Genomic DNA, 19825 nt, shown 5'->3' with positions numbered 1-19825 from the left:
GGTACGACGCGTAGCCCTAAGATCGTTACGCAGGAGTGCGAGTCGACGTCAGTAATGGGTTATGACGAATAGGGGCCCAGGGCCCTAGACGCAGCTGCTCGCCGACGCCACTGTCCACCCGGTGCACTTCGCCACAGTATGACGTCACTCTTGGAACGCGCAGCAGCAATAGAGCTCGTGACTTCCACGTGCGGTGCTGTCCTTTTAGGCCGCGTAATTCAGCCTGGAAACAGGCGCTAGTGTTGGACTCGTAGCAAGGCACATGGAGAGGCCAGGGCGCAGTTCTTCGCTTTATCGCCGGGGTACCCGATTCAATTTCGATTTCATTACCATGGCCAACCCTGCCGCAGCTACAATTCCAGTATCCGATACCGCCGCCGAGGCAGTCGTCGTGCCAAACGTGCCAACGACTGGCCGTGCTACTACGACCAAGGTATGTGCTTTACCAACGGCAGTTCTTACCTAGATTCACGTGGACAACATTCCCGTTACGACGCGTATCGAAGACGTAAAGGCGCTATTTGCACGTGCAGGCGAAATGTACGTACACAGAGAGTACGGCTAACGCAGCGTGGAACTGCGCATCACCGTGCGCGAAAGCCGATCTCAGATCTCGGGGGTCGTTACGTACAAGTCGCCGCAGGTGGCCGAGGCCGCCGTCGAGCAGTTTGCCAACGCATCGCTCGACGACGCGCAGCTGAACATTGCGTTGGTGAGGGGCAATGCGGCACGCTCTGCACCGGCGCGTGAGGCGACTGCCACGCGTGGTCGTGGCCGCGGAGGCAAGGCGCGCGGCGCGGCTTCCTCGCGCCGCCCCCGCCAGGATGAGGGCGAGGAGGGAACGACGGGCACGGATGCTGCCGCGCCTGCCTCGGATGAGCATCCCACGGCCCCATCGGCCCAGGATGCCTCTGCTGAGGCGCCCGCCACCACGGGCACGAACTCCGCCAAAGCCAAGGCCCCTAAAAAGACCAAGGCGGCCCGAGGCAGCCCGAGCAAGACGCTCCTCTACGTCTCGCACCTGGCCTACTCGGTGCAGAATGCGGACCTGATGGAGCTCTTCTCGCCCTACCCTGCAGTGAGTGCCAACATTGTGTACCACCGCCAACAGCCTAAGCATTCGCGTGGCTTTGCGTTTGTCGACTTCCCTAACGAAGAGGCTCAACAAAAAGCGCTGGCAGAGTTGAATGGAAAAGAGTTCCATGGTCGCACCATCGCTATTTCCGGTACGTATACTGACTTATGTTAGTGGCCCTGCAGCCCGAGCCAAAGGAAGAGGCCCAGGACGAGAGTGGCGCATCGACTGCTGCGCCCAGCTCCGAGGCTGTTCCTGACGCTGCCTAATGTCAGAATGGCACAGTGCGAGCTGTCCATACCCTACCCGCCTATGTACTTACACTGGCATGGGGCGGGCTGCGGGTACCCGCTCCATGCCCATGATCCTGGAATGTAGGAGAGCTACACTTTATAAAAACAGCGGCCGTGCGCTCCGCACGGCTCCTCCATGTGATACCAGTGTCATGGGTCACGCGGCTGAGATCGGCCCAATGAGCGCGTGGCGTCCCAGGCCGGTGCCCCACCGGCCGGAGGGCCGCGCTTTGTAGTACGTCGAACGATCATGTCTGGCATCGTGAAAGACACACCTGTGGACGCTATTCCGAAGGTCATTGATGACCTTCGTGCTAGCTTCCTCACCGGTAAGACGCGCAGTGTCGAATACCGCCAGAAGCAGCTGAAGCAACTCTACTTCCTCGTGAAGGACAATGAGGAGGCCTTGGTGAAGGCCATCCAGAAGGATCTGGGTCGCCCGCCGATGGAAACTGATTTTGGTGAGATCATTACGATCAAGAACGACATTATCGAGTGCGTGAACAACGTCGCCAAGTGGTCGAAGACGACGAACGTGTCGGGCGGCCTGCCTTTCCTGCTGCACAAGACGCAGGTGCGCAAGGATCCCAAGGGCACCGTGCTCGTTCTCGGCGCCTGGAACTATCCCATCGCGGTACAGATTGGCCCGGTGGTCGCGGCGATTGCCGCGGGCAACACGGTGGTGCTCAAGCCGTCCGAGCTTTCTGCGCACTCTGCGCAGCTCATTGCCGACCTGTGGCCCAAGTACATGGACCCCGAGCTGACGCGCATCGTGAACGGTGGTATTGAGCAGTCGACTGCGCTGCTTGACCAGCGCTTCGAGCACATCTTCTACACAGGCAACGGCCGCGTGGGTCGCATTGTTGCCGAGAAGGCCGCTAAGTGGCTCTGCCCCGTCTCACTCGAGCTTGGTGGCAAGTCGCCCGTGATTATCGACAAGACCGCGAACCTGAAGATCGCCGCACACCGCATCCTGTGGGCGAAGGCGTATAACACGGGTCAGACATGCATTGCTCCGGACTATATTCTCGTGGAGCACTCGGTCCAGGACAAGTTTGTCGCCGAGCTGCAGAAGGCGGCGAAGGAGTACTGGAAGTCGATGGACAAGAACGTGCGCGACTTGGGCCGCATTATCAATGAGCGCCACTTTAAGCGCATTGCGGACCTCATCACCCAGTCGAAGGGCGAGGTGGTCTTTGGCGGCCTCGCCGAGGCCGACGAGGCGACCAGGTTCCTCCCGCTCACGATCCTCAAGGATGTGCGTCCGGATGACTCGACGATGAGCGACGAGATCTTTGGCCCGGTCCTGCCCATCCTCCCGGTCGACGATGTGCACGCTGCGGTCCGCTTCGTGAACGCGCACGACCAGCCCCTGGCTCTCTACATGTTCACCTCGTCGAATGCGACGAGCGAGTATATTCTAAAGTACACGCGCAGCGGTGGCGCGATGCGTGGCGACATGCTTCTGCACTTTGTCATCAACGATCTGCCGTTCGGCGGCACGGGCCCGTCGGGCTACGGCTCCTACCACGGCAAGACCGGCTTTGACTGCTTCACCCACGAGCGTGCGTTTGTCGACGCCCCGGCCTCGGGTGTACTCGGCCATGTCGTCGAAAAGATCATGGCTCTGCGCTACCCGCCGTACAGCCAGGCCAAGGCGAACTTCTTCCGCCTGGTCCTGTCGTACCCGGCGTTCTTTGGCCGCCCCAAGAACCCGACGGTGTCGACCACCTCGGCGAACCGCCCGATCAAGTCGGTACGTGATACAAACAATGGACGTGACTAATGCAGTGCTCGGCGTGCTGCAAGCTGAAGCCGCTTGCGATTCTGATCGTGATCCTTGCGGTCATCCTCAAGTTCAACCGCGCATAGGTAATTTGGATAGAGAATAAACATCACTTTACATGGCCGTGTGCGACGTGTGAGGTGGTCAGTGCGATGCCCAGCGCAACCTCCGTGGAGGTGCCGCCCGCGGACGTGCCACTTTCACCCGTGCTCGCCTCGGCCTTAGCTAATTAACACGGAGCAGTTTCCCTACCCCACACATATAATAAGCGTGGGCCCCATAACGACCTACGACATGTCGACTGTAGTGAAGAATACACCCGTCGAGGCAATCCCCGAGGTGGTGGAAGGGCTTCGTGCCAGCTTCCTCACGGGCAAGTCGAGGAGCGTCGAGTATCGCAAGAAGCAGCTCAAGCAGCTCTATTTCTTGGTGAAGGAAAACGAAACAGCGTTTGTCGAGGCCATTAAAAATGACCTGGGTCGCCCTCCAATGGAGACCGAGTTTGGCGAGATTGTGTCGGTAAAGAATGAGATTGCCGACGCCATTTCCCATGTCGACGAGTGGGCAAAGCCGACCAAGGTCTCCGGGGGGCTGGCCTACTTTGCGCACACGACCAAGACGATCAAGGATCCGCAAGGCACAGTGCTCGTGCTTGGTGCATGGAACTACCCGATCACGGTTCAAATCGGACCTGTTGTCGGCGCGTTGGCGGCGGGCAATATGGTCGTGCTCAAACCTTCAGAGCTTTCTGCGCACTCTGCGCAGCTCATTGCGGACCTGTGGCCCAAGTACATGGACCCCGAATTGACGCGCGTCGTGAACGGAGGAGTGGAGCATTCGACTGCGCTGCTCGACCAGCGCTTTGAACACATTTTCTATACGGGCAGCGGCCGCGTCGGCCGCATCATTGCCGAGAAGGCCGCTAAGTGGCTGTGCCCCACGACGCTCGAGCTTGGCGGCAAGTCTCCCGTGATTATCGACCACACTGCGGACCTTGCCATTGCAGCGCACCGTCTCGTTTGGGCCAAAGCCTTTAATGCGGGTCAAACGTGCATTGCGCCGGACTATGTCTTGATTGATCGGTCGGTGCAGGACAAGTTTGTGGCCGAGCTGCAAAAGGCAGCGGGTGAATTTTGGCCGTCGATGGACAGGAATGTGCGCGACTTTGGCCGTATCGTCAACGAGCGCAACTGGAACCGCCTGGCCTCGATGCTTCGTGCGTCCAAAGGGCAAGTCGTTTATGGTGGCGTGGATGCCGGAGACGAATCATCCAAGTTCCTTCCGTTGACGATTCTCAAGGACGTTGATGGTCAGGACTCGACCATGGCAGAAGAAATTTTTGGCCCCATCCTGCCCCTCGTTCCAGTGGACAATGTGCAGGATGCTGTGGACTTTGTCAATGCCCGTGACCAGCCCTTGGCCCTCTATCTTTTTACCTCTACGCAAACTACGACGGACTTTATTCTGAGGTATACGCGCAGCGGTGCCGCGGTCCGCGGCGACTTTATGCTGCACTTTTCCATCAACGAGCTTCCGTTCGGCGGCACGGGTCCGTCGGGTTATGGAACCTACCACGGCAGGGCTGGCTTTGACTGCTTTACGCACGAGCGCGCATTTGTCGACGCACCAGCCTCGGGCCTGCTTGGATCGGCCGTCGAGAATATGATGTCGCTGCGCTACCCTCCCTACTCTGCAACCAAGCTGGCCCTGCTCCAGAAGTCGATGAACAAGTTGGTGTTCTTTGGCCATCCCAAGAACCCCACCGTGTCTCCCTCCAGAAAGTCTCGTTTGTAAACTATCTGTTCATATTCATAAGCGTTGCTAGAATACACTATGGCTCCTCCTCCTCGATGACGGGTGCTTGCATATCACGTCGAATTTTTTTGGCGCGCATCGCGACAGGCGCGCCTAGGACCGTGTCCAATGCAGGCAAGGGCTTGGGCATTTCGTCGTCTGTAGTACGAGTGGGGCGCAGCATGCGAGGCGGGCAGGGCGATCCGCGCCGCTGGCGCTGCTGCTCTGGGTTCGTTGGATCTGCAGGGCGTGGTACATGCTCATTCAGCTGTCCGATTCCACCCGCATATTGTATTTCTTCGTCGATCCAGTCGTCCTCTGTATGAGGCGCCAGGACCTTCTTCTTGCGTGGGATTGTCGCAGGCGGCGAGACGACCTTGGGCTCCGTCTCGCTCGATCCTCCCACATTGCGCGGTAGTGCAGGACGTGTCCGGGGCGAGGCCGGCGGCAGCGGTCGCGGTGGTTGGAAGGGCGACGGATTCCGCCGTGAAAAGAACAGCGTCGTGGGCGCATCCTTGGCCACCGACGAAGAGCTGTCGTACCGCTGGAGGGAAGCGAGCGCCTCTTCGTCCATGGAAATCGGGCGCGTAGGGCGCGTGTCGTTCGTTTCGCTCATCACCGACATGCGGCGCGACAGCTGCGCTGGTGAGTCGGGCACACGCATTGAACCACGCTGAGGGACCACACGCTTGCGGAACACGGTCGACTCGGAGCCGCGGCGAGAGCGTACTGGCCGATTCGAGTTCCAAGACGATTGCCGGCTGCGCAGGTGCCCCGAGCCCCACGACGACTGCCGGCTGTGTAGACTGTACGATCGCTCCCTGCGCAGCGGCGTCGAAGTTGCGCTGCCTACCGAGACGCGACGGCCGTACGCACTTCCCGGTCTCGCCAAACTCGATGTACGACGCAGAGACGGCGTGTCGAGCAGTCGCGAGGCAAGGACTGGGCTCAGTTCAGGCGCGCACGGCCGCTCTGCTGAAAGAGAGTCGGATGGTGTGACGGCGCCGGATCGGCCCGCCGTAGGCGCCAGGCCGTACGTGTTGTTCGACACGAGCATCGAAGGTAGGAGCGGGGGCGCCAGCGGTGCTGTTCCCGGCTCTTCCACGAACGGTGTCTCGTTTACGGTTTCCGAGGTCCAATGTGGCTGCGACAGGTCGTCTGAGTCCGAGTCCTTGCGGTCCTTTTTGAGCCACGACTTGACGGAGGAAATGATCGAGCGGTGCTTTTTTAGGCTGGATGTGCTCTCCTCGCTAGCAAAAGAGGCTGCACCCGAAATGGGATGGGGCGCATGCAATTCAAGAGGCGCGGGAGGCTTGTTCAGCGGCATTGGGGGCGCAACAGGTTCGGGCGAGCGGAGCGCCGGTGCAGCGCCTTCATGCGACGTCCTGTCGCGCTGCGTCACCGACAGGTTCCGCGGCACGAGTGACTCGGTCGATTGCTGGACCGGGGTCTCGGCGCCCGTAATGCCCAAGGCGAGGGTCTGTGGCGCGGATGCCTCTTTCGCCTTTTGGAGCAAGAGCCACCATAAGGCGCCTGCCGCGTCGCATGCATTGGTCTGCACGCTGTGCCGGATCTGGCCGACGGCGAAACCGAGCATCTGAAGCGAGTGAAACAGCTGCTGCTCGACAGCCCCCTCGAAGGGTTCGTACAAAGGCTGGGTGAGCATCGCGAGGTAGTTGACAGGCCCCGTTCCCACGCTCTCTGACTCGGTTGGAGACAAAGGGCGCAATGTGGGGTACCGTGGCAGGTCCAAGGAGGATGAGCGCGAGGCGGAAAGCGAGGTCCTGGGACGCGTGTACCAAGGGTGAGAGAGGATCTGGCGAATGGTCGGCCGTTCTGACCCATTTTTGTTGAGCAACAAACGCAAGAGGTTCTGCGCGTCGTCCGATAAGGTCGTCGGGATGACGGAAGGCGTATTCACGATTTTCCACTGCATCTGTACCTCGTTGTCGTCGTCAAACGGCAGGAATCCACAGAGGAGTACAAACAAGATGACGCCGAGCGACCAAATATCGACTTCGGGTCCCTGGTAGCGCTTTCCCGCGAGCATTTCAGGAGCAGCGTATGCCGTTGTTCCGCACCGTGTCCGCAAGAGCTGGTGGGGCTCGTACTCGCGCGTGAACCCGAAATCGCTGAGCTTGATGCGGTTGTGCGCGTCGAGCAGGATATTTTCGAGTTTCAGGTCGCGGTGCACAATACCATTTGCATGGATGTATGCCACCGCCAAGCACAACTGCGCAAACAAATCGCGCGCCTCGTATTCCGACAGCGAGCCGCGATCGACGACGTAGTCGTACAGCTCCCCCCCCGCACACAGCTCCGTCACCATCCAGATGCACGACTCGGACTGGATTACCTCGTACAGCTGCAAAACATTCGGATGGTGCAGGCGCCTGTGGTGGTGAATTTCTCTCGTGAGACTCGCGACGTGCTCTTTGGGAATCTGTTTTACGGCGACGCGCGAGTTGGTGAGGCGGTGAGTCGCGAGGCGGACCTTTCCGTAGGTCCCCTGCCCAATAGTACGTTGCAGCGTATAGTTACCGATGATGGTAAACTTTCCCGATGTAAGTTGTCTCCCTAGCTCATGGTACGCCGAGGTGAGCCGTGCGCGACGGTTCCGAAGATCCGCCATCGTCGATCGGCCTCACTGCCTCCACTCGGAGCGGCCGCCGCGAGTGCGACCCTAGGTCCCTGACGCTGACTCAGCCGATGTCTCGGGTGTCCAATCCTCGGACGGCGCGTGCGCGAAAGGGATCGCCTGCACGTGTTGACCCGGGTGCTGCGCCAGGGTGTGCGAGGGCGAATCCTAACCCTTCCCTTGATCATGTCTGCCACGCCGAAGTATGCCGATGCCAAGTACGTCTTCCTGACGGACTTTGATGGCACCATCACGCTCCTTGACTCGAATGACCACATGGTCGACACCGTCGGCATGGGCTACACCGAGCGCCGCAAGATCAACGAGGAGATCATCTCGGAGAAGACTGGTTTCCGCGATGGTTTCCGCCGCATGATGGAGTCCGTCAAGCGCCCCTTCCACGAGATGGAGGAGCTCGTGCGCCGCGACGTGAAGCTGGACCCTGGTTTCAAGGAGTTCTACGCGTTCGCCAAGGCCAACAACATCCCGGTGATTGTCGTGTCGTCGGGTATGACCCCCATCATCCGCTCCATCTTTGCGAACCTCATCGGTGACAAGGACGCGAGCGAGATCGAGATCATCTCGAACGATGTCAAGTTCACCGACGCTGAGCAGAAGGGCGAGACCTGGGAGCTGGTGTACCGTCACCCCGAGAACTGGTTCGGCCACGACAAGTCGCTCAGCATTCTCCCCTACCGCGACCTTCCTAACCGCCCCATGCTCTTCTTTGCCGGTGACGGTATCTCGGACATGTCCGCTGCGCGTCACGCCGACGTCCTCTTTGTGAAGGACAAGAAGGACAACGACCTTGCTACCTACTGCAACACCAACAACATTAATTACCATCTCTTCAAGGACTGGACCATCCCCAAGAAGATGCTCGAGGACCTGCTCTCGGGCAAGATGTCTCGCGAGGAGATCACCACCAACTCGAACCCGTAGCGAATGGCCCCAGCGTAGTATCACGTGATACCCGTCGATCAGCCGCGCGGCCTCGCCTGTGCCTCGACAACGATGAGTGCGGGTGCGGGCGAAGGCGCGTACAGTTTCTCGCTCACGACCTTTTCCCCGAGCGGGAAACTGGTCCAGATCGAGCATGCTCTTGCAGCTGTTGGCCAGGGAACCACGAGCCTCGGCATCAAGGCGTCCAACGCGGTGGTGATTGCGACGGAAAAGCGGGCGCCCTCGCCGCTCGTGGATGACGCGGCGCTGGAAAAGGTGGCGCTCGTGTGTCCCAACATCGGCATTGTGTACTCGGGAATGAGCCCAGACTTCCGCGTGCTGCTGGCCAAGGCGCGCAAGATCGCGCAGTCCTACTGGAAGATTTACGGCGAATATCCGACGACCAAGGTGCTTGTGCAGGAGCTGGCGACGATCATGCAGGACGCGACACAGAGCGGTGGTGTGCGTCCGTTTGGCGTGTCGCTTCTGGTGGCCGGCTACGATGGCGTGCGCGGTCCCGCGCTCTTCCAGGTCGACCCCAGCGGCAGCTACTTTATGTGGAAGGCGAGCGCGATGGGCAAGAACATGACCAATGCCAAGACCTTCTTGGAGAAGCGGTACAGCGACGATATTTCGCTTGAAGATGCGATTCATACGGCGATCCTCACGCTCAAGGAGGGCTTCGAAGGCCAAATGACGGAAAAGACGCTCGAAATCGGCATCATCGGCCAGGCAACCAAGGCGCTGGTCGGCGCCGGCAACGAGCCGCAGCCCGTCTTCCGCCGGCTGACGGAGCAGGAGGTGAAGGACTAGTACGTATCCATGCTGACCCAGTTTGGCGCTCTAAAGACTACTTGGTCGTAGACCGCATCACGTTGCGACTCGCACTGCGGCCGGGCGTGCGGCGCTGCTTACGCCCAAAGCGCGCCTGGTCCGACAGTGCATCGACGCCGTAGCCTTGGTCGGCTCCGGCTCCTTTCGATAGACCCATACCGAATGTATCCTCTTTGGTGGGACGCTTGCTCTTTTTGGGCTGCGCCGACTTGGACTGCGACGGCGTCCACGAGATGCTCGAGGCGCCTTGGGCACCCACATCCTCCTCGACGTGCTGCGCGCGCTTCTTTTGCTTGCCGGCGCGCTCTCCGAGCGTCTGCGTGCGCTCTTCGAGCGGCGCATCGTCCTCGTCGACGAGGCGCGGCGCCTTCTTTGCAGGACGCTGCGCAAGCGCCTGCGACGCGCGCACCGGCGGGGGGCTCGGCGGTGCCTCGTCCTCGGACGCGTCCATCTGCTCTTCTTGGTCGGGATCGAGCGACTCGCGATCGCTCTCGATCTCCTCGGCCGCAGCAGGCACCAGCTCGCGGCTCGACTGGCGCAGCGCGGGCTTGGTCGCCGCCTGGGCGGCGGTGCTGGGGTTGAGCATCGCAAACTCGTGGCTCGACTCGTCCACCTGGAACTCGGGGTTGGTAAAGAGCTCCTTGAAACGCTGGTCGTCGAGCAGGCCGGTATCTTCCTTGTGCTTTGTGTCGCCTTTGGCGAGCTTCTCGGCCAGCGCCTGGTTGACTGGGACCTTGCGCTGGGACTTGCGGTTGGCGACGCTGCGCACGCGGCTCTCGGCCTCGCGGTCGAGCTTGGCCTTGATCGCACGCTGCTTCGCCTCGTCGTACGCCGAGGGATGCGCCATAAGACGCGCACGCTCGTACAGACGCAGCGACAAGAAGTAGCCGTGCATGTACGGACGCAACAAGGGCGTGCCGACCAGATGCGTAAGCTCCAGACGCTCGAGCTCGGCTTGGTCCACAAACTTGAAGTCCTCGTACGCATTAGCATTGCCGCCGACGCCGGCCGCATCCGCACCGTCGATCTCGTCGGTGACATTATCGATAAAGCTGCACCAGCGGGGAGCAGGACCAAGTGCAGGCACGTACCACGCGGCCATCTGTGTCGCCTCAACCGCTGCAAAGAGCAGACCACTGCCGGGGTAGTGCTGCACGTCGTTCAGGTTGGTGGTGGGCGCAGGTGGCGCGACCGACACGAGGTTCTCGCCCGTGTTCTTGTCCCAGACCTTGATGACCTTGGCATCGGCACTGAGCACCTTGTTGGCCGACTCGGAGCGTGCGTGTGCGTCCGCACCCATGTTGCCTGCCGCTGCCGCCGCGTTGCAGTCGCCGGGCCAGGAAAGAGAGTGGACCGGCAGGCCGAAACCTTGGTCCTTGGTCGTGTACGGCTTGTCCATGCGCAGATCGTACAAGAGGACGTGGCCGGTGTTGGTGCCGACCGCCATGTTCAGTCCGTCCTCGGCACTCGCCAGCGACGTGACGGCAAGCGCGGACGAAGCACGCGCCACCGCCTCGTCCTCGGCCTCGGTGCCGTACACGCCCGGAAGCTGGCGCCGTTGCGAGAGGAGCGCAGCGTCGAGGACCGTCTGCGTCGCAATGCTCAGTGCACCCGCCTGGCGGCGCATGCGGGTATCCCATAGTTCCACTATTCCGCTGCCCTCGGTGCCGAAACTCAGCAGGCCGTGGGCAGGGTTTACGTCGATCGCGTTGCACCCCGTCACGGTATTTCCCCGCTCGCCCAAGACGAACGGCGCCATGTACCTGCCCTGGTGCAGATTCAAACGGTAGATCTCGTTGCCCGACGCGCCCACCAGCGCGTCGGCAGTGGGGAAGTGGTAGGCCAAGGCGCGGCCAAAGCGCGGCAGGCGCACGCTCGTGTGCGTGCCGCCCTGTCCCTGCAGCTGGAGCGAGCGGTCGCTCTGCAGGTGGAGCGACTTGGTCCAGTCGTCGGACAACATCTGGGTGAGCATGCGCGACGTACCACAAAGTCGACGTTTTCGGCGTCCGTGTGCCGCTCAAACTTGAGACTGAGCTGCTCGCACTCCCACGTACGGATCTGGGGCTTGTATGTACCAGTGGCCATAATGTGCAGGCCATCGCGCGTGAAGCGGATCTTGTTACTCGCCTCGGGGAACTCAAAGTCTTGGATCAGCTCAATTTTCGAGAGGATCTTGTCATTCTCGATCGCCGCACGCCGTTTCTTGCGCTTGTTGGACGATCCGGAGCGGCGTAGGATATCTGGAAGAGACGTAGAGTTGTACGATGCCTCGCCGGGCCCTGATGAGGACCCGCCCGAGACAATGTACACCTGCGCCGGCTCATGCGTCGCCGACATTTTGTCCAAAAAAAATCGCCACGCCCGTCCTCCACTCGACTTGGGGTCGGAAGACAAAGTCACGTGGTGAACGACCGCCGCGTCGTCGTTTTCTCTCCTACAGGATGTCGAAGGCAGGCGGCAAGGCTGTCGCGGCGAGTCTCGTCAAGCTCATGGTCCCGGCAGGCAAGGCCTCGGCGCAGCCTCCGGTAGGTCCTGCGCTTGGTGCAAAGGGTGTCAAGGCCATGGACTTTGCGAAAGAGTTCAACGCGCGGACAGCGCATCTCGAGCCTGGTCTTCTTACGCCGGCAGTCGTCACGATCCAGCCGGACCGCACCTTTTCGTTCGATATTCTGAGTACGTATTTAAGCTAATCCAGCGCCGCCTACGTCGCTGCTGCTCAAGCGCGCCGCGAATATCACGACGGGGGCTCGCAAGCCGGGTGCCGAGGTGACGGGCACGATTAGCATCAAGCACGTCTACGAGATCGCCAAGATCAAGCTCAAGGACGTGGATATCACCGAAAAGGAGATGTGCAAGGTTGTTGCGGGAAGCGCACGTAGCCTTGGCCTCCGTATTGTGCGGTAACGCGCTCGAAGCGCGTTGCTGCCTCCATACCAAAATGTACGATCTATGACGCTAAAATCGAAAAGGAGAGGGGCGAGGGAAGGGGCATTTTGTATAGGTTGCGTCCGGTCTCGTGTTCGACCGGACGACAACGCAATGCACCCGTCCAGAACCGACTCATCCGTTTGGTTGATCAATGCTATGGCACAGCCAGCATTTACCAGATGGTGAAGCCACCGTCGGGGCGGATGTGACTGGAGTGTCAGTACAGCGCAAAGTACGTACCCGCCGGTCATGTAGCTGGCGTGCTCGCTGAGGAGGAAGACGGCGGGGCCGGCCTGCTCCGCGGGCTCCGAGAAGCGGCCCATGGGCACGCTCGCGGCCTGGAAGTCGCGGATCTTGGCATCCATGACGCTCGTCTGCTCCGTGTTGCAGAAACCGGGCTCGAGGGCGTTGACGCGGATGCTGTGCTGGGCCCACTCACCGGCGAGACCCTTGACCATGTTGGTCACGGCACCCTTCGACGAGTTGTAGAACACCTGGGTAAGAGGGTCGTTGAGACCCTTCTGGTTGTAGATGTCCGAGCTCATGGACGAGGTGACCACGATCGAGCCCTTCTTGAAGCCGGTCTCGATCCAGTGCTGCGCAACGGCCTTGGCAGTGTTGAACACACCGAGGACGTTCACGTTGAACACCTTGTTGAAGTCCTCCGCGGTGAGCTCCACGGCGGGCTTCACGACCGAGACACCAGCGTTGGCGGCGAGACCGGTGATGGGACCAAGGTCCTGCTCGGCCTGCTTGATGGTCTTCTTGACGAGGTCAGCATCGCTGACGTCGCACTTGTAGGCCTTGACCTTCACGCCGAACTCCTTCGCCACCTCGGCGGCGTTTTTCTCGGCGTCGGGGTGCGAGTGGTACAGGATGGCGACGTTGGCGCCAGCCTGGGCGGCAGCCTTGGAGATGCCAAGACCACTATGGTTAGCATACGCTTCTTCGCTGAGCCACTTACATGCCGCGGTTACCACCGCTGCAGACAACAGTACCAGTAAGCTTGATTTCAAAGACCATGGTAAAAGAACACGGAGCCCAGTGTCTGTGCCCCCCCACTCTTAACGGCGAGCGGGCCGTGCAGCGCCGGGAAGAATTCCCTGCGCATGGGCCCAATCGATGGAAACACACCGATTTTTCCAGCCCGAGTGACGCAGTAGCGGCGCCACCGGACCCTACCGGATCGGGCCCCCTACCTCACTGGGGTACGGAGCACACAGAATATTTGTCATGATGACCAAGTGATCGCCCCGATCGCATTGCCGACCAATGCAAAGGGCTTATCTGACAAATGGGCTTCACCGCAGCGTCTGATTGGCAGCGGTAAAACCCATGGCAGCGCTGCGCGAGGGTGGGGGGGGGGGTCTCCCTTCTTAAGGTGCGGACCTATTTTGCCACAAAGCTTCTGAACACCACTCTATTGTCATGACGCTTCTTACGAATATGGCTACTTCTATGGTGCGCGGCCGCATGATGCGCGCTTCGGGTGCTGCCCTGGCTGCCGCCCCGCGCCATGCCCGCATGTACCACGAAAAGGTGCTCGACCACTACAACAACCCGCGCAATGTACGTATACCAAGAAATGATACGAGATGCTAACGATCAGGTGGGTTCTTTCCTCAAGACCGATCAGGACATCGGTATCGGCCTCGTCGGTGCGCCGGCGTGTGGCGATGTGATGAAGCTCAGCATCAAGGTCAACGAAGCCGGTATCATTGAGGATGTGCGGTTCAAGACCTTTGGCTGTGGCTCGGCGATTGCCAGCTCCAGCTACATGACTGAGCGTGTCAAGGGCCTCACTCTCGATGAGGCTAGCGCTATCAAGAACACCGAGGTGGCTCGCGAACTTTCGCTGCCCCCGGTCAAGCTCCACTGCTCTATGCTTGCGGAGGATGCGATCAAGAGCGCGATCAAGGATTACAAGAAGCGCCGTGATCTCACGGGCAACACCAAGCAGGGCCACATCGAGGTGACCCAGGATGTTGCCACCGGCCAGACGCACGCTGCGGCGCACGTCGGCTCTGGCGCTGTGTAATGGGTTTGCGCATACGATATTACCCGAGGCCTTGGCCTTTTGATCCCCTATACATGACGGTATTCCTGTACGATTCTTAGGCTTCCTGTAGCTCTGCTACGTCGTTCTGCTCTGAAGAAGCAACCGTTGGCACTGAAGTCGGCGCCGCAGGCATCGCGGGCGTCGTCGGCGCCTCTGGCAGTGTGCGTGTGGGCTTGGCGGCCTCGGCGGCGAGTGCTGCCAGCTCGTTCTCGACCTCCTCCTGCTCGTCGGCGGTGAGCTGCGAAGCAAGCCGCTCGTCGATTTCCTGCGTGAGCCAGAGCACCTACCCGCTGGTAATCTTGCGCTTCGGCGGTGCGGTCCATGAGCTCTTCTACGCGCTCGATGCTGACCTCCTTGTGAATTTCTTTTAGGACCTGGTTGCCTTGCTCCAAGCCATACATGATGCTCTGCTCCAGCTGCGCAAACTCGATCGTAGACACCTGCGTGAGCCAAGGCACCTACCAGCCCCTGGAGCGTTGCGAGCTGCTGGTCGGTCTTTTCAATGAGCCCGCGTTGGTACGCACGCCGCTGCAGTGCGACCTTGGCGCGCATTTTGTCGCCACGCGCAACGGCGTCGCGCGCGATCGCATACTCTTGGTCGAGGACATGTTGCAACTGGGTCAGTGCGCCGGCCTACCTTGACCTGGTATTGCCGCACGCGGTCGCGCTGGATTTTCAGACTGTATAAGTTTCGATGACCTACTCCAGCACCGCACGGTCCTGCTTCGTGATCTGCGGGCCTTTCGAGCTCGAGGCGCCCATCCTCGACGTTCAGGGCAACCTCCACGTGAGATCCGTGCGTGGGGCGACGCGAGCTATGGCAATTATTAGCCGCGGCGGCCCCGCTTGCGCGGCGGGCCGCTCGGCGTGTGTCCGCCCGGCGCCAGGCGCGCCGATCCGCCGCGGCTGGGCGGGCCAAGGTCGGTACGCGACCCACCGCCCAGCGCAGCATCGAGCGACTTGCGGTCCTTCTGGGCGTCTTTGCGCACCTTGCGCTCCATGGCCTTTTTGACGGCGGCCGACGTGTTGCCCTCCTTGCCACCCGAGAGGTGCTCGTACTTGTGGCGCAGCACTTGGGCCTCGCGTTCGGCTGGGTAAGTAGCGGCACATACCTTTCTTGGGGAAGTAGGGCCGGAGGCCGGCGTCCACTCGGCGCTGGTTCTCCTTCTTGATATTCGACTTGACCGAGCGCTCCGTGTCGCGGCGCAGGCGCTCGTTGCGCTGGCTCTCGGCGCGGCGCAGCGCAAGCTCGACGTTCTGGCGCTCCTCGCGAATGCGCAGCGCCTGCTCGCTCTTGGCGTGTGGCCCAGCGTGGTGCGCCTCCATGCGCTTGAGCTTGCTGTGCGTGTCGCGGAGTGACTTGAGCTCGGTTTCGTACAGTTCTGGCAGGAACTTGTACGACTTGCCGAGCAAGTCCAAGTTCACAGGGCCCGCCGACAGCGAGTCGAAGCGGGGATCGCGCCGCTTCTCGTGCTGGATCGGCTCGACGACCTGGCGCGCACGCGACACGGGGCGGCGCGACGACATGACGGTCGGCGCGCTCTTGTGCTCGCGTGCTTCGAGCACCGCACGGCGCTTCGACTCGGTGTCCTTCGAGGGCGCAGGCTTGTGGACGTCCATATTGCGCAGCTGCTGCTTGGCAGCTTCGCGGCGAGCACGCAGGGTATCGTCGTCCACAGCACTTTGGTCGTCGCGCTTCTCGTGCATCGCGCGGCGGGCCTTGAGGAGCTTGGCAAACGGCACTGCTTCGATTTCTGTGTGAGTGGGACTGCGTACCCTTTCGCAATTGTGTCTGGGTGAGCGCAGATACATACCTCGGACTCGGACTCGGCGTCCGATTCGGGTTCCGCCTCGGACTCGTCCGACTCTTGGTCGTCTTCGAGCTCGTCTTCGTCGACAAACTGGGCGTACCCCGGCCCTTCGACCTCGTCTTCGTCTTCGTCTTCGTCCTCGTCCTCGTCCTCGTCCTCGTCCTCTTCCACATCGCTGTCATCGACATCTTCACTGCCGCTCTCTACGTCGTCCACGTCGTCCATCTCGTCTTGGTGCCATTCCTGCGGCGGCGAGTGCGCACGCCCCGACTTTTTCGACATGGATTGCATGGTCGTCCCAATTTTCTTTAGTCAGCACTTAAAGTGGCGGATGTCGTGCGCGTCCATGGCGAAGGATGGACGACGAGGCGCCCGCTCCGGATATTTCTGCCGTGCAGTTTGACGAGCAGAACTGCGCAATATGCCTCGAGCCAGTATCGGACCGCTGCGTCCTTCCGCGGTGTTTTCACTCGTGCTTTTGCTTCCATTGCATTGTAGAATGGATCGATACCCAGCTAACCAAAAAGACGTGCCCCCTCTGCGTCACGCCACTCGGTCCCTATATCCTGCATAACCTCGATCCGACCGTGCACAAGTTTGCACTGCATTATGTGACGGACAAGCCGCCGCCGCAGCCCGACTCGGAACCAGACGAAGAGGTGGAAGAGGACGAGGCGCCCGGCCGCCCAGCCGTCCCCTGCACGGATCCCCGCACGAATCTCGAAAATCTGCGCCGGCGCGAAGAGCAGAGACACCGGCGTAAGATGAACCAAGCGCTTGAAAAGCGGCGGCGTATCTACCGCCACCAATCCTACGCGAAACACGTCGCGTCGAATCGGTATACCAAGTACCGGCCCTACCCCGGCCCGGCAGGTTTCCGGGCGAACCCCACCTATGCGCGGCTGCTGTCCGTCTTTTTGCAGCGCGAGCTGCAAGTGTGGCCGCACCTTGATATCCCCTTTCTCTCGTTCTATATCCCTGCGCTCCTGTCCCACGTGGACGTGCGCTCCGACGCGGTGAAAGAGCGCCTTACCGAGTGGATTGGCAATGCGAATGATGCGCAGCATCTCGTGCACGAGATCGAGATGTTTGTGCGCAGCGGCCGCGGAGGCCTCGGCCTCGACCAGTACGACAGCAGTCCTTGGGTGCAGTACGACGAACCGAGCGTGGCTCGGGCTATGTAATATATGTATGATAGGCATCAGATCACGTCTTCCATGTCGGCATCCTCGCCCTCTTTTGACTTTGGCGGCGCGGGCGCGGCGCTAGACGATGGCTCCTCGCGCCGTGCCTCGCTGTACTCCCGCTTCAGGCTCCACGTACCTGCGTACGGCCCGTTGTGGTGCTGGTCGCAGATCGACTGCAGGACCTGGCGCAGGTAGTCGTACGGCTGCTGCGTCTCCTCACGCAGCCGCTTGAGCGACCAGTGCTTGTAGCGGTCAAAGAGCGTAAAGAGCAGGTCGAGCAGTTCGTTGCGGGGCATACGCGCAAACTTCTCCGGGGGCTGGTTCGAGCGCGCCTGCGAGGCCTGCGCCACGAGGTTCGCCGCACGCGACTTGACGTGGCCCTTGCCGACACCCGCAGCAAGCATATTGTTCACACCCGCGTCCGACTCCTCCATCATCTTGACGCTGCGCTTTGGCGTCGTCGAGCTCTTGTGGCGGTTGCGGAGGATCTCGCGGTACTCGGGCGTGATCAGCGAGCGCGAGCCGAGCATCGGCTTCTTGGACTCGGCCTTGACCGGCATCGTGCGCTTCGGCTGCAGTGCGGTTTCGTTCGACACGGTGCCGGTGAGCGCAGTGACACCTGGGTAAGTTTCGAAACGTACGTTTCTTCTTGTTCGGCGTACGGGCGGGCCCCGCGCCGAGGGCGCGCTTGCGGTAAAAGTCGGTCGCGCTCATTTCCGCCACATCGTCGTCGTCGTTGGCATCGCTGCCCTCGTCGTCATCCAGGAGCTGCTCCTGGAACGCGTACAAATTTTTCACGTACGTATCCTGCGTGCTCGACGTGAGCCGCATATCGTAGGCACGCGGGACGTGGCTGTACTGTGCACGCTGGCTCGGGTCCGTGACCGGAATCGCGGGCTGGGGGCCGTCTGGGAGCAGCAGCTCCATGCGCTGGTTTCCCTCGTTGTCGGGGCTGGATTAGCGTAGGAACGTACTCGTATACGCGCACCGTGCCGAGGCGCACATCGTCCTGGTGCACCTGGCTCCATCCGTCAATGAGAAATTTGGGGACCTTGACGAGCCAGACCTGGTGTGCACCGCGGGAGGTGTTCAGGTCCTGGTCGGGCTCTGGCGAGAGGTCACGGTCCGGGTTATTGTGCCGCAACGCCGAAGTGCTCGGCTCGGTGGCAGGCTCGGGGATCGCCTCGACGTCGTCCTCAAAGGCGGACATGGCCGTCGGTGGGATGGTGCTGACTAAGCTTCTACCGGTGACTCCACACTACGATGTCTTCGACGGCTGCGCGCGATCAGACCATCAACCTGGGCGCTGGCCCCTCGACGCTGCCTACCCCTGTGCTTCTGGAGGCTTCACGTGGTATCATCGACTATGAAGGAACGGGTATGGGGCTTACCGAGCTGAGCCACCGCTCGTCCACCTTCAAGAACCTGCTGCAGGAGGCCGAGGACAACCTGCGCAAGCTGCTCGACATTCCCGAGGAGTACGCGGTGCTCTTTTTGCAGGGCGGCGGCACGGAGCAGTTCTCTGCGACGTTGCTCAACATGCTTGCTGCACACGCCGCACGCAACCCCTCGTACCAGGGCACGCCCCCGGTGGACTACGTCGTGAGCGGAGCGTGGTCGAGCAAGGCGATCAAAGAGGCGCAGCGCCTCACGCCGCGTGTGAACATCGCCTGCGACATGCGCCCGATCATCTCGGACACGAACGCCAAGGTGCCGCCGCCGGAGGAGTGGAAGCTGAGCCCGGTCGACGAAGCGCCGGCGATGCTCTACTACTGCGACAACGAGACTATCGGCGGCTTCGAGTTGCCTCAGGACTTTATCGCGCGCCTGCCGCAGGCCTACCGCGAGCGCGTGCCGATCGTGGCCGACTGCTCGTCCAACATTCTCAGCCGCCCGATTGACGTGCGCAAGCACGCCGTGGTTTACTTTGGTGCGCAAAAGAACATTGGCCCGAGCGGTCTGACGATGGCCGTCGTGCGCCGCGACCTGGTCGTGGACCCTGATGCGGTGCGCACGTCGTACACGCCGCTGATTCCCACGACGCTCGTGTACAAGAACGCGGTGGACAATGAATCGCTATACAACACGCCACCCATGTTCCCGATCTACGTCTCGGCATTGGTCTTCCGCAGGCTGCTGGACGAGGGCGGTGTTCCAGGCGCGCAGCAGCGCGCCGAGGAGCGCAGCAGGATCGTGTACGACGCGCTGCACGCGCACTCGTCGACCTTCCGCCCGCTCGTCGCCCACGCCGACTATCGCAGCAAGATGAATATTACGTTCCGCGTGCTCGGCGCGAACGGCGAGCCGTCGGACGAGGCCGAGGCCAAGTTCATCAAGCTCTGTGGCGAACACCACATCGTCCAGGTCAAGGGACACCGCTCGGTCGGCGGTCTGCGCACTTCGTTCTACAACGCTTCGACGCTGGAAGACGCCAAGACGCTCGTGGCGGTCATGGAACAGTTTGCTAAGGTATAGACG

The 19825-nt window shown here is 61.1% G+C and overlaps 15 protein-coding genes across 15 annotated transcripts; 9 read left to right on the top strand and 6 right to left on the bottom strand.

Moving 5' to 3' along the window:
- Nucleotides 1–331: 331 nt before the first annotated feature.
- On the top strand, nt 332–1344 carry MJAP1_001633 (uncharacterized protein; the record flags this gene model as incomplete). The annotated part of the gene is made up of 4 exons (XM_060265585.1): nt 332–433; nt 467–540; nt 571–1226; nt 1250–1344. The coding sequence occupies 4 exons, from the start codon at nt 332–334 to the stop codon at nt 1342–1344; spliced, it is 927 nt and encodes a 308-aa protein (XP_060121568.1).
- A 274-nt stretch (nt 1345–1618) lies between these two features.
- On the top strand, nt 1619–3240 carry MJAP1_001632 (uncharacterized protein; the record flags this gene model as incomplete). The annotated part of the gene is made up of 2 exons (XM_060265584.1): nt 1619–3124; nt 3178–3240. The coding sequence occupies 2 exons, from the start codon at nt 1619–1621 to the stop codon at nt 3238–3240; spliced, it is 1569 nt and encodes a 522-aa protein (XP_060121567.1).
- Nucleotides 3241–3448: 208 nt separating this feature from the next.
- MJAP1_001631 (uncharacterized protein) lies at nt 3449–4948 on the top strand (the record flags this gene model as incomplete). The annotated part of the gene is made up of 1 exon (XM_060265583.1): nt 3449–4948. The coding sequence occupies one exon, from the start codon at nt 3449–3451 to the stop codon at nt 4946–4948; it is 1500 nt and encodes a 499-aa protein (XP_060121566.1).
- Nucleotides 4949–4985: 37 nt separating this feature from the next.
- MJAP1_001630 (uncharacterized protein) lies at nt 4986–7580 on the bottom strand (the record flags this gene model as incomplete). The annotated part of the gene is made up of 1 exon (XM_060265582.1): nt 4986–7580. One exon carries the CDS (start codon nt 7578–7580, stop codon nt 4986–4988), a length of 2595 nt encoding a protein of 864 aa, XP_060121565.1.
- Nucleotides 7581–7772: 192 nt separating this feature from the next.
- Nucleotides 7773–8528, top strand: MJAP1_001629 (uncharacterized protein; the record flags this gene model as incomplete). Its single annotated transcript, XM_060265581.1, has 1 exon — nt 7773–8528. The coding sequence occupies one exon, from the start codon at nt 7773–7775 to the stop codon at nt 8526–8528; it is 756 nt and encodes a 251-aa protein (XP_060121564.1).
- Nucleotides 8529–8600: 72 nt separating this feature from the next.
- On the top strand, nt 8601–9341 carry PRE8 (proteasome endopeptidase complex; the record flags this gene model as incomplete). Its single annotated transcript, XM_060265580.1, has 1 exon — nt 8601–9341. One exon carries the CDS (start codon nt 8601–8603, stop codon nt 9339–9341), a length of 741 nt encoding a protein of 246 aa, XP_060121563.1.
- A 37-nt stretch (nt 9342–9378) lies between these two features.
- ENP2 (Small ribosomal subunit biogenesis) lies at nt 9379–11699 on the bottom strand (the record flags this gene model as incomplete). Its single annotated transcript, XM_060265579.1, has 2 exons — nt 9379–11322; nt 11346–11699. The coding sequence occupies 2 exons, from the start codon at nt 11697–11699 to the stop codon at nt 9379–9381; spliced, it is 2298 nt and encodes a 765-aa protein (XP_060121562.1).
- A 104-nt stretch (nt 11700–11803) lies between these two features.
- Nucleotides 11804–12266, top strand: MRPL19 (mitochondrial 54S ribosomal protein YmL19; the record flags this gene model as incomplete). Its single annotated transcript, XM_060265578.1, has 2 exons — nt 11804–12035; nt 12058–12266. The coding sequence occupies 2 exons, from the start codon at nt 11804–11806 to the stop codon at nt 12264–12266; spliced, it is 441 nt and encodes a 146-aa protein (XP_060121561.1).
- Nucleotides 12267–12462: 196 nt separating this feature from the next.
- MJAP1_001625 (sorbose reductase) lies at nt 12463–13313 on the bottom strand (the record flags this gene model as incomplete). The annotated part of the gene is made up of 3 exons (XM_060265577.1): nt 12463–12499; nt 12531–13217; nt 13255–13313. 3 exons carry the CDS (start codon nt 13311–13313, stop codon nt 12463–12465), a joined length of 783 nt encoding a protein of 260 aa, XP_060121560.1.
- A 423-nt stretch (nt 13314–13736) lies between these two features.
- ISU1 (iron-binding protein) lies at nt 13737–14328 on the top strand (the record flags this gene model as incomplete). Its single annotated transcript, XM_060265576.1, has 2 exons — nt 13737–13859; nt 13900–14328. The coding sequence occupies 2 exons, from the start codon at nt 13737–13739 to the stop codon at nt 14326–14328; spliced, it is 552 nt and encodes a 183-aa protein (XP_060121559.1).
- A 76-nt stretch (nt 14329–14404) lies between these two features.
- On the bottom strand, nt 14405–15111 carry VPS20 (Vacuolar protein sorting-associated protein 20; the record flags this gene model as incomplete). The annotated part of the gene is made up of 5 exons (XM_060265575.1): nt 14405–14614; nt 14637–14789; nt 14812–14964; nt 14987–15029; nt 15053–15111. The coding sequence occupies 5 exons, from the start codon at nt 15109–15111 to the stop codon at nt 14405–14407; spliced, it is 618 nt and encodes a 205-aa protein (XP_060121558.1).
- Nucleotides 15112–15176: 65 nt separating this feature from the next.
- Nucleotides 15177–16442, bottom strand: RRP36 (rRNA biogenesis protein rrp36; the record flags this gene model as incomplete). The annotated part of the gene is made up of 4 exons (XM_060265574.1): nt 15177–15439; nt 15462–16103; nt 16126–16141; nt 16164–16442. The coding sequence occupies 4 exons, from the start codon at nt 16440–16442 to the stop codon at nt 15177–15179; spliced, it is 1200 nt and encodes a 399-aa protein (XP_060121557.1).
- Nucleotides 16443–16516: 74 nt separating this feature from the next.
- MJAP1_001621 (RING-type E3 ubiquitin transferase) lies at nt 16517–17344 on the top strand (the record flags this gene model as incomplete). The annotated part of the gene is made up of 1 exon (XM_060265573.1): nt 16517–17344. One exon carries the CDS (start codon nt 16517–16519, stop codon nt 17342–17344), a length of 828 nt encoding a protein of 275 aa, XP_060121556.1.
- A 17-nt stretch (nt 17345–17361) lies between these two features.
- On the bottom strand, nt 17362–18557 carry MJAP1_001620 (DNA helicase; the record flags this gene model as incomplete). The annotated part of the gene is made up of 3 exons (XM_060265572.1): nt 17362–17966; nt 17989–18299; nt 18322–18557. The coding sequence occupies 3 exons, from the start codon at nt 18555–18557 to the stop codon at nt 17362–17364; spliced, it is 1152 nt and encodes a 383-aa protein (XP_060121555.1).
- A 53-nt stretch (nt 18558–18610) lies between these two features.
- Nucleotides 18611–19822, top strand: SER1 (phosphoserine transaminase; the record flags this gene model as incomplete). Its single annotated transcript, XM_060265571.1, has 1 exon — nt 18611–19822. One exon carries the CDS (start codon nt 18611–18613, stop codon nt 19820–19822), a length of 1212 nt encoding a protein of 403 aa, XP_060121554.1.
- Nucleotides 19823–19825: the final 3 nt, after the last annotated feature.

Source organism: Malassezia japonica, chromosome 2 (genome assembly GCF_029542785.1).
Source record: "Malassezia japonica chromosome 2, complete sequence".
Classification (NCBI taxonomy): domain Eukaryota; kingdom Fungi; phylum Basidiomycota; class Malasseziomycetes; order Malasseziales; family Malasseziaceae; genus Malassezia; species Malassezia japonica.
Note: the sequence above shows the minus strand (reverse complement) of the source record. Positions and strands in the feature narration are given on the sequence as shown.